Consider the following 13,313-nt stretch of genomic DNA (forward strand, 5'->3'; position numbering starts at 1 on the left):
GAACAATCAATTATTACAGATTTTCCTCTTGGAACGTAGCTTCAGCCAACCTGAATGATAATACCAATTATAATAAAATAGTGTAGAAATAGAGAGGTGGAAAGGGAATTTGAAAATTGAAGTACATACAATTAATCAAAGGAAGACAGAAGAGAACACATCTTTTTTTGATACGGTGTGAGTTACGTATGCAATATTCTCGAGTATTTCAATTTCATATATTTTCCGTTTGTTCCGCGCGCACAATTTAAATATAATAATATTAATACAGTAATACAATACTCATGTATATGATAATAATTAATAATAATTATAATAAAATAACGATAAGAGAGAGCTATAAGAGCAATGGTAGTAAAAATAGTAGTCCATGATCATTACAATAATAATAATAATAATAATAATAATAATAATAATAATAATAATAATAATAACGATACACAATACCGTCGTAAAAGAATGATCGCTGTCAGTAATAATATAATCGCGCGGTTTGGCTTGATATAGACTATACGTACTATAGTACAACGATTATGTACAAAATAATATATATACATACATATGTATGTATACGTATATATGATACATATATATCAATATGTATATGTATATATAATATATCCAATGCGAGACGACATTCTTAAGGATTTTAACCCTTGTCTACTTTCACGACAATTATCGAACTTCTAGTACAAACATCTTTTTCTGCAAGCACACCTCAAGGCCTATTTTACCGGTGTACCTCGCTTTTCCTCACCGGCTAATGACGCGCTATATATTATACACGAAAGACGAGCTACTTCGAGTAATATCATACATGAGGGGGAGGAGGGGCTAGGCTACACAATCAGACACGAAACGGGTTTCATCGTGGTCTCGATGCGAGAAACAATCGATTTCTAACTGCAACCGATTCGTCTTACCTGCGGTTTGCTCTACGAAGACGAGAGGCGCTCTCAAAGCGAGAGGTCGAAGTGACGCTGCCTTTGGTATAGAGTCGGTATCGGATCCAGCGATCGCCAAGTGAACAAGTTATTTCGCGAAATTGATATATCTAAACTATATATCAGTCACTTCCAAGTAATTTTCACGAAATAAGAAAAAACAAGCATTCATCTCTTTTCCCAAGTAAATCTCAGTTGAATTAGTATCGTATTGATATTAATTTTAAAAGAACAATATAAATCTGAAATATCGTTTGATTATTTCTATTTTAAAAGCAAAATTAAAAGAACAAAGATTTTTTAAATAAAATAATTAAAAACAGTTGTATTATATATTAATATAATAATGATGCTCATCTTTAATTCAACATTGATATAAAACGGATTTATTTCTTCGTCTGAAATAACGTGTCCAATTAAACGGTCGCGACGCAGTCTCGCCAAAAAGTCATTGCATTGATAATAACAATAATACAATAATTAGTACAACATAGGGGAAGTTTGCGGACCACGGATAACAGCGGATCTCAACCGGTTCTCAGCGAAACGCGACGAGACAAGACGAGACGAGACGAGACGAGACGAGTCGCGCGCTCAGGCTCGCCTCAAATACCCTCACATTGTGTGTAATTACATGCGATAACATTATTACGATTACAAGGTAGAACGAGATACCGACTAGATGCAACCGGCCTTTCCTCGTCAATGAGATGTTACCCGATCGCGCATTATCCGATATTAATTCAGACCGTCCGATATTGCAGAGGCATTACGCCCTTTAAATGGACGTACAAAAAGACGAAACGGATTGCTTCATCCCTCGACATGTATGTTTCCCCGCGGAAAAATTTTCTCCGTTTGCCTCCGACGAACCTTAAATAAAATTCTGTTCACAAGAAAGTCCGGCCCCTGAAAGATTGAACGGTATCGACAGGCAATGGTGCATTATTTATTTACCACCCCGAAGCTTAATTCGCGCAATCTGTTTTTATGATTTATAACGCAGAAATTATTAGCGCCGGGATATTCCCGTTACGGAAAAACGAACCGTAAAATTCAAAGAGTTCATCTGGAGCGTCGGTCGCCCATTTTATAGTACGTTATAATTAGTTGCGCTATAATTCGCGAGGAGCCGAATCGCAGCGCGCCTTAAAAGATGAAAGATAATTCGACAACGACGCCGAATGTTATCGAATTCATCGGATGACGCCCCAAAAACGAGAAATCGGATCTCCTTTTCTATCTCTCTCTCTCTCTCTCTCTCTCTCTCTCTCTTTTCCCTTCGGGCTCCCTCCCCGTCTCGCTGGCTCGTTGAATATTCAGGACCTTCGCGGTGTCGCCGCGCGGACTGTCGCTTTTGCCCCGCCTGGACGGATCGATTCGGAACCGGAGTCCGGCGGCGGCCGAATAGCGATCCGCTCTCTCCGCGTAACGGATCTCTAAATATCGGACATAGAAAGCACCGCGCGCGAATCCCTGACACATCGACCCGTATTTCGACAGACTTGGGGAATTATTCCGCTCGCTTGGCCCGCCGTCTATATCGGGCGCCGACCGACGACGTCGGACACAAGCGAGCATCAGGCCGGTCGGCCCGGCTCGGATGAAATGTGTGACACGAGCACAACGACGATAATCGATCCCGTCCGGTTCAATATGTAATTGCGTTTATCTGTCGTTCCGCGCTTCGCGACCAAAGGCGGGAAAAGCCGATGAGTAGCCGTCACTGTATTCGCAATCGTCCGCGTCAAACGGATACGTATTTAGGAACGAATTAAAGATGAAGCGCGATCGCGATCGACATTTTGTAACGCGATGTGTAGCCTCCTCGTGTAGCCGCGTGTGACTGCGACGGAAATGCAAATAGGGCGGACGAATTTTAAACGCGTGTCCTTTTGGTAAATGCAGACTTCCGTTTGTCTGATCGGCGCTTAATTTTTTTTTTTTTTTTTTGTCGCGGACGCTTGTCCGAAACGAATTACAATCTCGATATATGCGAGACTTCCTCAGGCAGTATTATCGACGCGAATTAATTCCGCTCAGGGAAACGCTAATCTTTTTATCCCATGATAATCATAATTCATAGCTATTCACGCACCTCCGAGTGAAAAAGCATCGTGAAGCTCGGCCGTTCGCTTCTCTCTTCTCTTCTCGCGCCGATTAATTCACGAATGATTCTCTCCTGTCTGGACCGACACCTCGGTGCCCATCATCATCGTGCTTCCCAGAACGTTGGGTGACGTCGACGGTAGAACTAACGGATTCGGCACCGTCAACGACGGTCGCAGTCGTGCGGTAAGCGCCAGCATCACTTGACAATGCAGCTGCTGGATAGTTGCCAGTAGATTGAGATTCGTGTCGATCAGGCCGGTGGCCGGCGAGAACCTCTCCCTCTCGGCGCTCTCGGTCTCCTCAACGAGCGGCGTCGCGACGGTCGAGACGGCTTTCGACTCCGTCGTTTCGGAGTGCGTTCCCTCTCTCATTGTATTCCAAACGGTTTCCTTGTTCTTCTCCTGGAGCAGCTTCTGCTGATGCTTCAAGTACGTAGTGGTGATAGGTAAGCTGTAGTCGATGGGCGTGTTCTTGGGGTCCAGCCCGGGGCTCCAGGGTCTCGGCAACGGCTGGCTGGGCTGCGGCGAGGGCGTCCGTCCCTCCGGCAGCATCCGTTTTCTCTTTGACGACGCCGAGCTCTTCGAGCTCGCTCGATCCGACTCCGGCGTTCTCCTCGATTCCGGCAAAGCGTCCGAACTCGCGAGATAACCACTGTTATTCACCGGGTTGTCTTTCTTCAGTAGATTCGTGATACTCAGCGGATTGTACTTCTCGTCTTTGTCTTTATCCAGTTTCGAGTCAGCGGCGGCGCTACCACCGCCGGCCTTGTGCTGCTTTTGGTGCCTGTAGTTGTGCAAGTTTTTACCCTCCGACGTTGCGTGTTGGCCGTTGCGCGGCTTAGGATTACTTTGCACCGACGGGGACAACGTCGTCGAGGACGACGAGGTCGCGAGAGTAACGGGATTCGGACTCAGCGGGGTTGACGTCGACCCTAGTGCCGCTGACTGCGTAGACTGCGGCTGATTAGATAAGTTTGTCGGACTGGGCGTCCGTGGACGCCGTTGGCATTCCGTGCAGCCCAGCAGAAATCGCGTTACCGCTTCTCGGGGTAGGAATGCGTACGTCTCTGTAATCTGTAACGGAGAGAAAGGCAGAATCGCTTTCATTAGAACAGTTCAAACTTTAACCTTAAATTTACTTGGAAAAATCTTCATTTTCCCTCTACAGTTTAATAAGACTTTTAACAATTTTAACTTAGCAAAGAAACATAAAAGGCAGATAAAAAATGAGCAATGTAATTAGATGTAAAGTAAAAATAATTTATTTATATGTTTAATAATAATTAGAATTTTTGACAATTAGAATAATATATAATGAGGGAACGTTGGAATAAATAGATAAAAAAAACTCTTCTTCTGTCTGTTTAACATCTCATTTATGTTCTAATTATTGATATTTATTTTTATTGTTACAACATTTTAGTTGCAGATCTGATGATGAATGAGTATAGTCGAAACATTCCGTATTTATCATTATTAAACATATAAATAACATGTGAATAAACAATTATTATTTTACGTCTTAATCATTGCTCGTTACCTCCTTTCTTTCATACTTTCTTTTGTTTTGCTGAAGTCAAACTCGAATTTAACACAAATTAATTATTGTAAAAAAATTTTTAATTTACGATCTATTATGAATTATCTTCGGAACGAGATAGAAAAAAATCTGGTTTCTATTAATATAATTCTATTAAAATTTTTAAGAAATTAATAAAATTTCTTAGATAAAACCGACAAAGCTCTCTCTAAGAAAATAAGTTAATACAATTGAAATAAATTGTCGATATTAAACTACGTTTCGTGCTAAGAATGCGATGACGATATCAACGAAGATCTGTCGAGTGAGATAGAATATATCCATCAGATCTTCGTTCTTCACGCGTCTCGAACACTTGCGGTACATATTCAGGCAGGAACACCATACGATCGGGCAATTAACCAATTTCAGTCGGCCGAGGCGCCGCACGCTGCACCTAAGTGCACGTTCGCGCGGCAATAATTCGCAACTACCATTGTCAATCGATGCGTTAATACGCGCGTGAATGGTCCTTCTCGCTCTCCGGGCGAATGTATCGCTGTCACGTGGCGGCGTTTTACGCGCGACGCCCACTGGGGAAAATTCATGAGCGGTATAACGGAACTTTGATGTCTTCTGCGAGAGGAGGTGTTCTGCCGGAGGGATGTTCCCCGCCCCTTAATAGGAAACGTTTCTCTCTAAGGAAGCGGTGGAAAGAGGGGGAGAGGGGGAGGCGGCATAACTTAATCAAGGAGGATGGCAGCCTCCGTGAGAGGTCGAGAAAGCCGACGGAGGAGTTGATGTGTACGTGTGCGTTCGTAACTGCACCAGTTCCGTAGGAGAAAGGGTAGTAATTCGATAAGATTTACCCGAAACCTCGCAATGAATTCCGAGGGAACGAGGAAAAAAGGCGTGTTTCTCAAGGTGAAAATCCGTGACAAGGTATCGTATCTACTTTCAATCGACAGTTCGCCAATAATTCAGTTGGGATTTGTGAAAAGATAACGTATTGCATCGTAATAATGGCAACACAATAATAAATGATTGGACTACTATAGAATATTTCTTGATAATATTAACATATGACATTATTGTTATGAGAAGGGAACTGCTTATTTAATAAATATCGAATTTTGTTATGTTGGTATATTTGAGTATAACGAAATAGATTATTGTAAATTAAGTAACCAAAGTCTATATCTAGCTCAGATGTGATACACATCTTTTATTTTTGTTCATATAAAATATAAATTCGATATGAATTTTACGAATTTTATGAATTTTAAAAACAAATCGATACGATTCCCGAATATAGTTGTAACTGCATAGCTTTCAGTGGAATTCTTAGCGGAAACTTTTCCTTCGTCGATTGTGGAGAGTTTCGACTTCCGATCAACTTCGAATGGTAAATTGTGCCGTAACACGTAAACGCGCCGATCGAACCCGCGTTAAAGGCGCCAATCGTCAAAAGCGAATTGCGTACACCAAATCGGTCAATTCTGCAAGCTTTGCGATGTAATAGCTTCAACTCGAAATCCACCATCCCTGACGCAGCGGTAGTGGTATCGCGTTGCGCAACGCGGTACCGTGACATAACGCGGGTTCTCTACCCTGGAGCCGATGAATCCCGCCGCCTAATGCCGACTTGAACGTAAAACAGTTCCACCGTCGCACAAACGCTCGAGTGTGTGAGTAAGCAGGCAATGCAACAAGTGTCCTGAGGTTTTGAATCACAAGCAGATCGCGGCGAGAGAGAGAGAGAGAGAGAGAGGATGGGAGACCGAAGAGTGGGAGGGTGGTCGCAGGGGCCGACGATGAAGGGTAGAAAGAGCCCGCGTGTTGAGGGTGCGAGATAGAAAGAGAAAGGGAGAGAAAGCGAGAGAACAGATATGATACCCAGGAGAGAGGTTTACGCGAATGCGCGCCGGAACATGTGAGATGACGTGTGGTATCGAGTGTTCGACGCTTGAACGCCTCGATGCCTTCCTTCGGGAACGGTAAATATCGCGTGTCGCGGGCAACCATGCAGGAATTCATCGCGTTTTGCCGATAGCGCCCGAATTTGGAATTCGATCGCTTCGGGGATCGACGGATACTCGACGTTAGTGCCGCGCCTTGTACCAAAGAGTCGGATGCTGACAATGAATGACATTGTTTACGCGGAGATGAGAGAATGGTTGATCGTCGACAATCGAAAACGTCATTTACGCGTTTAATTATAGAATCAAAGTTCAATTTACGTAAATGTAAAGTTTTAAACTTCAGACCGATAAAATAAAATGTACACTTTTTTCTATATTAAACGTATATGTTTCCAACAAGATATTTGTGAAATACAAATTTTTTTAATTGCAACTTAAAATTATCATCGCAACTTACTGTTCTGTAGGTGCGCTTCTGACCAGCATGTTTCCCAGGACGTCCTTCGAGATCAACGTGAACGGCGTGGATGATGTCGAAGAAATTTTCCACAATCGCGACTTTTTTGTACACTCTTCCAGGTGGAACCGTACCTTCAGCGCCATTTAACGCCTGTGAACAGAATCAAACACAAGAATAGTATGAAACATGGTTTACTCGTTATTGTGTGCGAATACAATAAGTTTGATGTGCAATGAAATGTTATTCTATTAGTAGTAATAAATAAAAATGACAGTATACAATCTTTTTAAGTTTTTGTCGTTTTTGGTCCTTTTGTTTTATTGTATTTCCTTCAAGAAAGCAAAATAATACAAGTAATTCGATATTTAATCAAGATTTTTATTTATAAATATATATGATATGTTTTTAAAGTTCTGCGAGAATTATATTATATTTAAACGCCACCTATTATCGAGAAGGTAACTTGGAACCTCCCTTCAGTTTTCCCAATTGGCAAGCATGCTTGGCTTTACCAACAGTTACCGACGTTGACTTCGACAGTCTACTTTATCGACTGGCAAACCAACGGTTCAAAATATTGTTCTCTATTATCGGTAAAGTAGACTTCACCTGTTACATCAATTAAAATTTTAATTATAATCTCAATTTTTGCATTATTTTAAGATTTTAGTAAGACTGCAAAAAACAAATACAGTATTAAGTTAATATAATATCTGCTGTTACGTTTCCCTACATTATCTATACTAAAAAAATCGGCTTCCATATTTTACTAAAATGTAATTGCAAAGAAACATTTTTGTTGAAAATTGTGTTCTCATGTTATATATAACGTCGGTAAATACATCACGATATTGCCCGCGAAAAGTTATTTAACAATATATCTATATTTAAAAACGAGATGCATTCTCCAAAATTGGGATTTCATTGCTGCCTGTTTAAGATAAGCAGATTTCGAACTTTATCCTATAATGTATCCTCCTAATCAAGCCTCGTAGTTTCCCGTCTCGCATGCATTAACGGAATTCCTCATCAACCGCGCGAAATTTACTTGTCCCTGTCCGGGCCGGGGTTGAGAACCGCGGCGCATCCTGCGTAATCTTAATTAATCTCGTCCTAAGTACCGGCATCGCCCGCGGGCATAGTCGCGGTCAGATTGTTCCAGCGAACTTTGCGACCTCAAGAAGTTCGGCGCGCATGCGCGACATTATTGTATTTCCCTAAACACCTGTTGAAGGGTAAAGTTGAACTCGTGGAGTTTAGCGCACGGGCTTAAGTGGCTGTGGTCAAGCGGGATAACAATAGCGACGCCTATCCGATCACATTCGCATACCCGCGCGATCCTTCGAGAAAAAAAATCGCTCAAACTAATAATTGCTTTCTTTGAATTTAAACATTACGTTAATGAATCTAATGTGCAATGCGAATGATTTTTGAGTGTCGCGAAAATATCTCTAAGTGCTCCAAATCTGTGTGTGTGTGTGTGTATCTCGATAAAGATATAAAATATTTTAAAAATAATAAAAGATCGGCATTAGTTATCACGAGTACACAAATGTGAACATTTATTCGAAAATTCGTCAATTAGAAAGTCGAATGGGGAGACCGTTTTATTGACGAATATGCGTAATGGGAAATTTCTCACAGTCACGTACCGCATAAGGCGAGAGTTAAACATAGACATGAAATATCGTCGCATAAAATATAGCTTTTAATATAGCTGTTTCTATTGTTCGAAATCGTATTTTCACTGTATTATAATATTTGTAATACATCGATATTGTCTGCGTCTTATTTAATTCCCCTTTTTCAAAGTTATTAAGCTTCTCACATATCCTTGGAATAAAAAAGAACCTCCTGTGATGCCAATAATTGTCTTATCGCAGCTTTTAGATACTTTTATATTTCCATTATTATTATTATAATATATAGAACTTTTAAATGCGGTAGACACCGAGTGCCGCGTCAGAGGATTAAAACGCGGAAGTGCGTACACGCATACGATAAGTGCCCAACTAAAGGGGCTCAAAGAACTATCGGGGATAAATTTAGCCCTTTATCCGAGCTGCTCTCAGTATCGCTCCACGTTATACGGCCAAGCTAATTAAGCGTATCTCACCCTCACCTTTACTTGCAACGTACATCTGCGTTAATGATTAGACGATCATCTAATGCATCAGTGACAGTTGAATCAACATCCTCCCGGTCAAAGGAACGTAGAACTGGCTTTATCGCTCTGTCAAATTACCAGGAAGACCGACAGCTCGAGCTCACTTTCGCCAGCGTCTCTTTCGAGATAAAGGTAGAAAGAGGAGACCCGCATTCATTTCTAACGCTCAACGTTAAGCGTGACCATTCTGAGCTTTTTTTGCGAGAATCGCGATTCAGGATCGAAGGATAAGGTGTTAATCAAGCAACTGCAATACGGGCTAAAATCTTTCTAAAGCGCAGTTGTCAAAAAAGAATGGTGGATAAAAAAACGCGACACACATATATATCCAAGATCTGAAAGAATCGTTCGTTGTTAAGAAAAACAGAGGGAAGCAGCACGACACCTCTTTTATCTGGCAAACGAGAATTTCAGAAGAAAAATCACGTGACATCTTGCAAAATGTAAAATGTCTGAGGCAACGAATTTATTTCGCGCGCAGAATAAAAAGGTAACTTCTAGGTAGGAAAATCTTTGCGCTGCATAGAATTATTTGCTAATAATCAGAGAATTTCAGGGAACAGCGTTTCTTTATTTTGCAGCAACAAGATTATTAGAAGCGTTGTAACAGTAAAATTCATCTTGTAATTTGTCTTGAAATCTAATATTTTTCACAGCCTGCGATCCCAACAAAACTACACAAAGCTTATAAATCCGTAGAAATCGAAGAAAAATATTTAAAAATTCGAGCTTGAAGCATAAACAAAAATGAGTCAAAGTACACGTGCTTGTAATTAAAAAAAAAAAGGGGGGGGTCAATGCGGAATAATTTCGATAGTCCTTTTCGATCGAGCAACTCGCCGAGGAGAAGATCGCGAAGGCGTTCGAAGTGCGATACGGTGAAGAAAGAACGTATCGGGAGGGAGATGTTCCTTCCGATGGCACGACGAGACTCGGTCCAGAATAGAAACGCGTCAGCGCCGCCATAAATCCGTACATGAGGCACGTAAGACCCGGTGGGGCCAAGTTTGTGGCGGCGGCAAACGAAAATCCAGATAGATACAGCGGCTGTTTTTAAAGCCCCGCGGACCGCGAACGAGTTTGCATTTTAAACGAACCCGAACGTTGCCGGCGCTCTGCCGCCGCGCCGCCGTCAATGCCGCCGCGCGCAATGCCGAGGGGAGAAAACAGCGCGACACGGCGACCGGCGAAGCGGATTAAAAAAATTCACGAGGGAATCGCGCCACGCCGCGCCGCTCAGCGTCGGGACGCCGCGAGCCGATGCGCGGGCGACGGGGGAGAGAAAAGTCACGTACCGGGTGGTCCGCGCGAATCGCTTCCTCTTCCGGCGTAGATAGCAGAGAAAGAGAGAGAGAGGCGAGAGAGGCGGAGCACTCGCGCGACGAGAAGAAACCGAAGGCGCCGTCAAGGAGGTGAGCTCGGGAACGGTAATCGTCACCGGCGAGCACTTTCGAATGTTTCCGCTCTCGCGAGATATCGACGAGCTATCTCTAAATGGAGTTTAACTGGGAGTCGCGGATGCGCGATGCGCGCACGCGCGCGAATTTTCACCGTCGACGGTTAATGCGCTGTTCGCGAGCTGTAATTGCGATGTTTAAAATATATAATATATATTCAGCGTATAATTGATATCCTATCCAGACAGAGTGTTACTAGAGCCATTTATCTTTTGGTGCGATCGGTAATTATATATATTTACTGATACAATCTTGCGCTGCTTTTATTGCCACGTACGGAAAATTTGAAACAAACGCGGTGACGATTTTCACGACAATACGTTGTCGTATCTCTTTCGATGCATATAGCAAGTTTAGAAGTGTCTCTCTCTCTCTCTTTCCGGTACGGCTGGTACTCTCGCTACTTAAACGACAATTTTACTGGATCCGCGAAGTCACTCGTACAACCGCGCGTCATCACCGGCGCGCGGTTGTAAAACACAATCCACGCGAGCCCAGAGTCGGGGAGCGCGTATCAATGAGCCGAGGACGACAGCCGCTCCACTAGCCCCGGCTATTGAAACAGTACCGAAGTGGCGTCGTAACGTTGCATAACAACGATACTAGGAAGCGGCGGGAAAGTAGCACGACGTCGTTTGTGTGTATGCGCGCGGGTAGGGGAGGACCGACCGTTAAATATTCTCTCAACGAGGTCGGATTACCTCCATTACACCCGGCAAGCGACGATGATAACGACGATGGCGATATGACGACGACCCGGGCAGGCAGACAGGCGGGACAGGCCTGACCGTAGTACCGAGAAATCCTGGCGCAGTTTTGCTGGCACGACAATCACCGAGCTTAGGATATCAGCTCTCTCCTCGGGGTCGTTTCTTCGGCGCGCCGGAGAGAAGAGCCCGGGAGGCGTGTGATTGGGTTAGTTTTGGTTTGTTGGGACGGGATACGGTCGGCCGGGCCACCCAGTAGCCATTTAGATAAACGACCGGCCCCTGTTGAGTGCCGCGGGATGCCAGCGCGAGAGAACCCGGGGAAGAGAAATGGTAGGAGAATAGGAGAGAAAGACAATGCGCGCGCGAGCGAGAAAGAAGGTGAGAATGAGAGAGAGAGAGAGAGAGAGAGAGAGAGAGAGAGAGAGAGACGGCCGTGTTAACAAGGAATAGAGATTTGCGAGAAGAAAAGCTCCGAAGTCGGTACCCCGATATTCAAGGAGAAAAAGGATTTGGAATCGGGAAGACGCGGAACAAAGAGAGATGCGATGAAACACAGTGGTTCCGTTCGAGCAGTCACCCTTTCGCCGGAAGCAGAATCGGGTTTATTACAGCATCTCTCCGACCATTGTCGCGGTGATGGTGAAATTTTCGATTGACAATTAGATATAATTGCGCACGAACGTCTAGACACATATAGCTCTCTTCTTTCTCATAAAAGAATGTAAAATTTTTTAATTGCTTTAACTGTCCCATCCATGTAAAAAAAAAATAAGATTGCCAAACCCATAAAATTTTGAACAGTCACATTTCCGGTGAATCTTTTGATGATATTACACAGAGAATATTTATGTAACGCGATAAAAAAAGTTTAAATGCAGTATGTCACTAAAGTATAAATAAGAACTAAAGCGCTGCAAAATCCAGGGGAAAAAATTGGATTCAGCAATTTTCAGTTACAATAATTCCAGTTAGACTTCATATAAATGACATTGTTGGTTACTTTAGCATAATATACGCAGTGCTGAAGATATTTAGAAGGCATCACTCGATGTGTTTTGATATTTCGTCAACGCAATACTCTCGCAATCTAAAGGGAGATATTAGAAAGAGATTTCGATATCGAGGCGGAGATATCAGTTTGAACCGAAGCACATCAAATCCATCCGCCGAAATCGCTCCGAAGCAATTTTGAAACTTCTCCAACAACGTGGCCACGGGTTCTTTGGTAACTCGAGCCGCCGAGCATGGGGATAATTTACAACAAGTGTATCGATCGCGCTCGCGGAGGCGAAGAGTGCGCGATTGGCGCCGTTTTCACACATACGTGTGTGTGTGTGTGTGCGCGCCGTGCGCCTGTGCCCGTGTGTGCGCGCGCGTGTATATATTGGCGATACAATTCCCGATTCTCGCGAAATCGTACTACGCTAATCACGATTTTTTTTGTTTACCGACAACGATTTTTCCTCGCAGCCCGTTTTATTCGCGCTTTTTAAATCCAAAAGCGCCGCGACTGTGGATTTTTCCGATAACGTCCGCTCTCTTGGTACATCCCGCGAACCGCGTTATCGAGGTCAAACCCACCATAAAGCGTCCCATTAGCTCCGGGCGTACTCGCGTTACACCCACAAACCGCTACAGATCGATACAGAAAAATGCGAGCGGAAACTTTCTTCGCATCGCCTATTCTAACTGAATCATTTTAGTGCATCCACTTTATCCTCTTTATATCGAATTCCAAAAATTCCGCTATTTGATACCTATTCTGTAAACAGATATCTTAACGAGAAATTAACGAAAAATTTCTAAGTTTTATATTGATCACACAAAACAAATGAAATGTAAACAAATAAAGGATTTTTGTTAAAGCTTGAAAATCTTAGGGCCAAGTATAACAAAGCATTTCGTGTTACGACTATTCATTAGAATACGCGTTATGAGCGCAAAAATGCCAACGTGTGCGTCTTACTTTAATTTTAAGGCAAGATTTATTTTTTAAGTTTATACTATCAAAAATGCAACTACT

The 13,313-nt window shown here is 42.9% G+C and overlaps 1 protein-coding gene across 1 annotated transcript in view; it reads right to left on the bottom strand.

Moving 5' to 3' along the window:
* Nucleotides 1-221: 221 nt before the first annotated feature.
* The window catches only part of LOC105836109, a 51,455-nt gene continuing 38,363 nt past the window's right edge, over nucleotides 222-13,313 (bottom strand). The window contains exons 3-4 of the mRNA XM_012679923.3: nucleotides 6,954-7,106; nucleotides 222-4,129 (exon numbers count right to left, since the gene is read on the bottom strand). Of these exons, the coding sequence (XP_012535377.1) occupies nucleotides 3,110-4,129; nucleotides 6,954-7,106 (1,173 nt within the window). The 3' untranslated portion in view covers nucleotides 222-3,109. The remainder of the gene's footprint in view (nucleotides 4,130-6,953; nucleotides 7,107-13,313) is intronic.

The sequence above is a fragment of the Monomorium pharaonis genome, chromosome 11, assembly GCF_013373865.1.
Source record: "Monomorium pharaonis isolate MP-MQ-018 chromosome 11, ASM1337386v2, whole genome shotgun sequence".
In the NCBI taxonomy this organism is placed as follows: domain Eukaryota; kingdom Metazoa; phylum Arthropoda; class Insecta; order Hymenoptera; family Formicidae; genus Monomorium; species Monomorium pharaonis.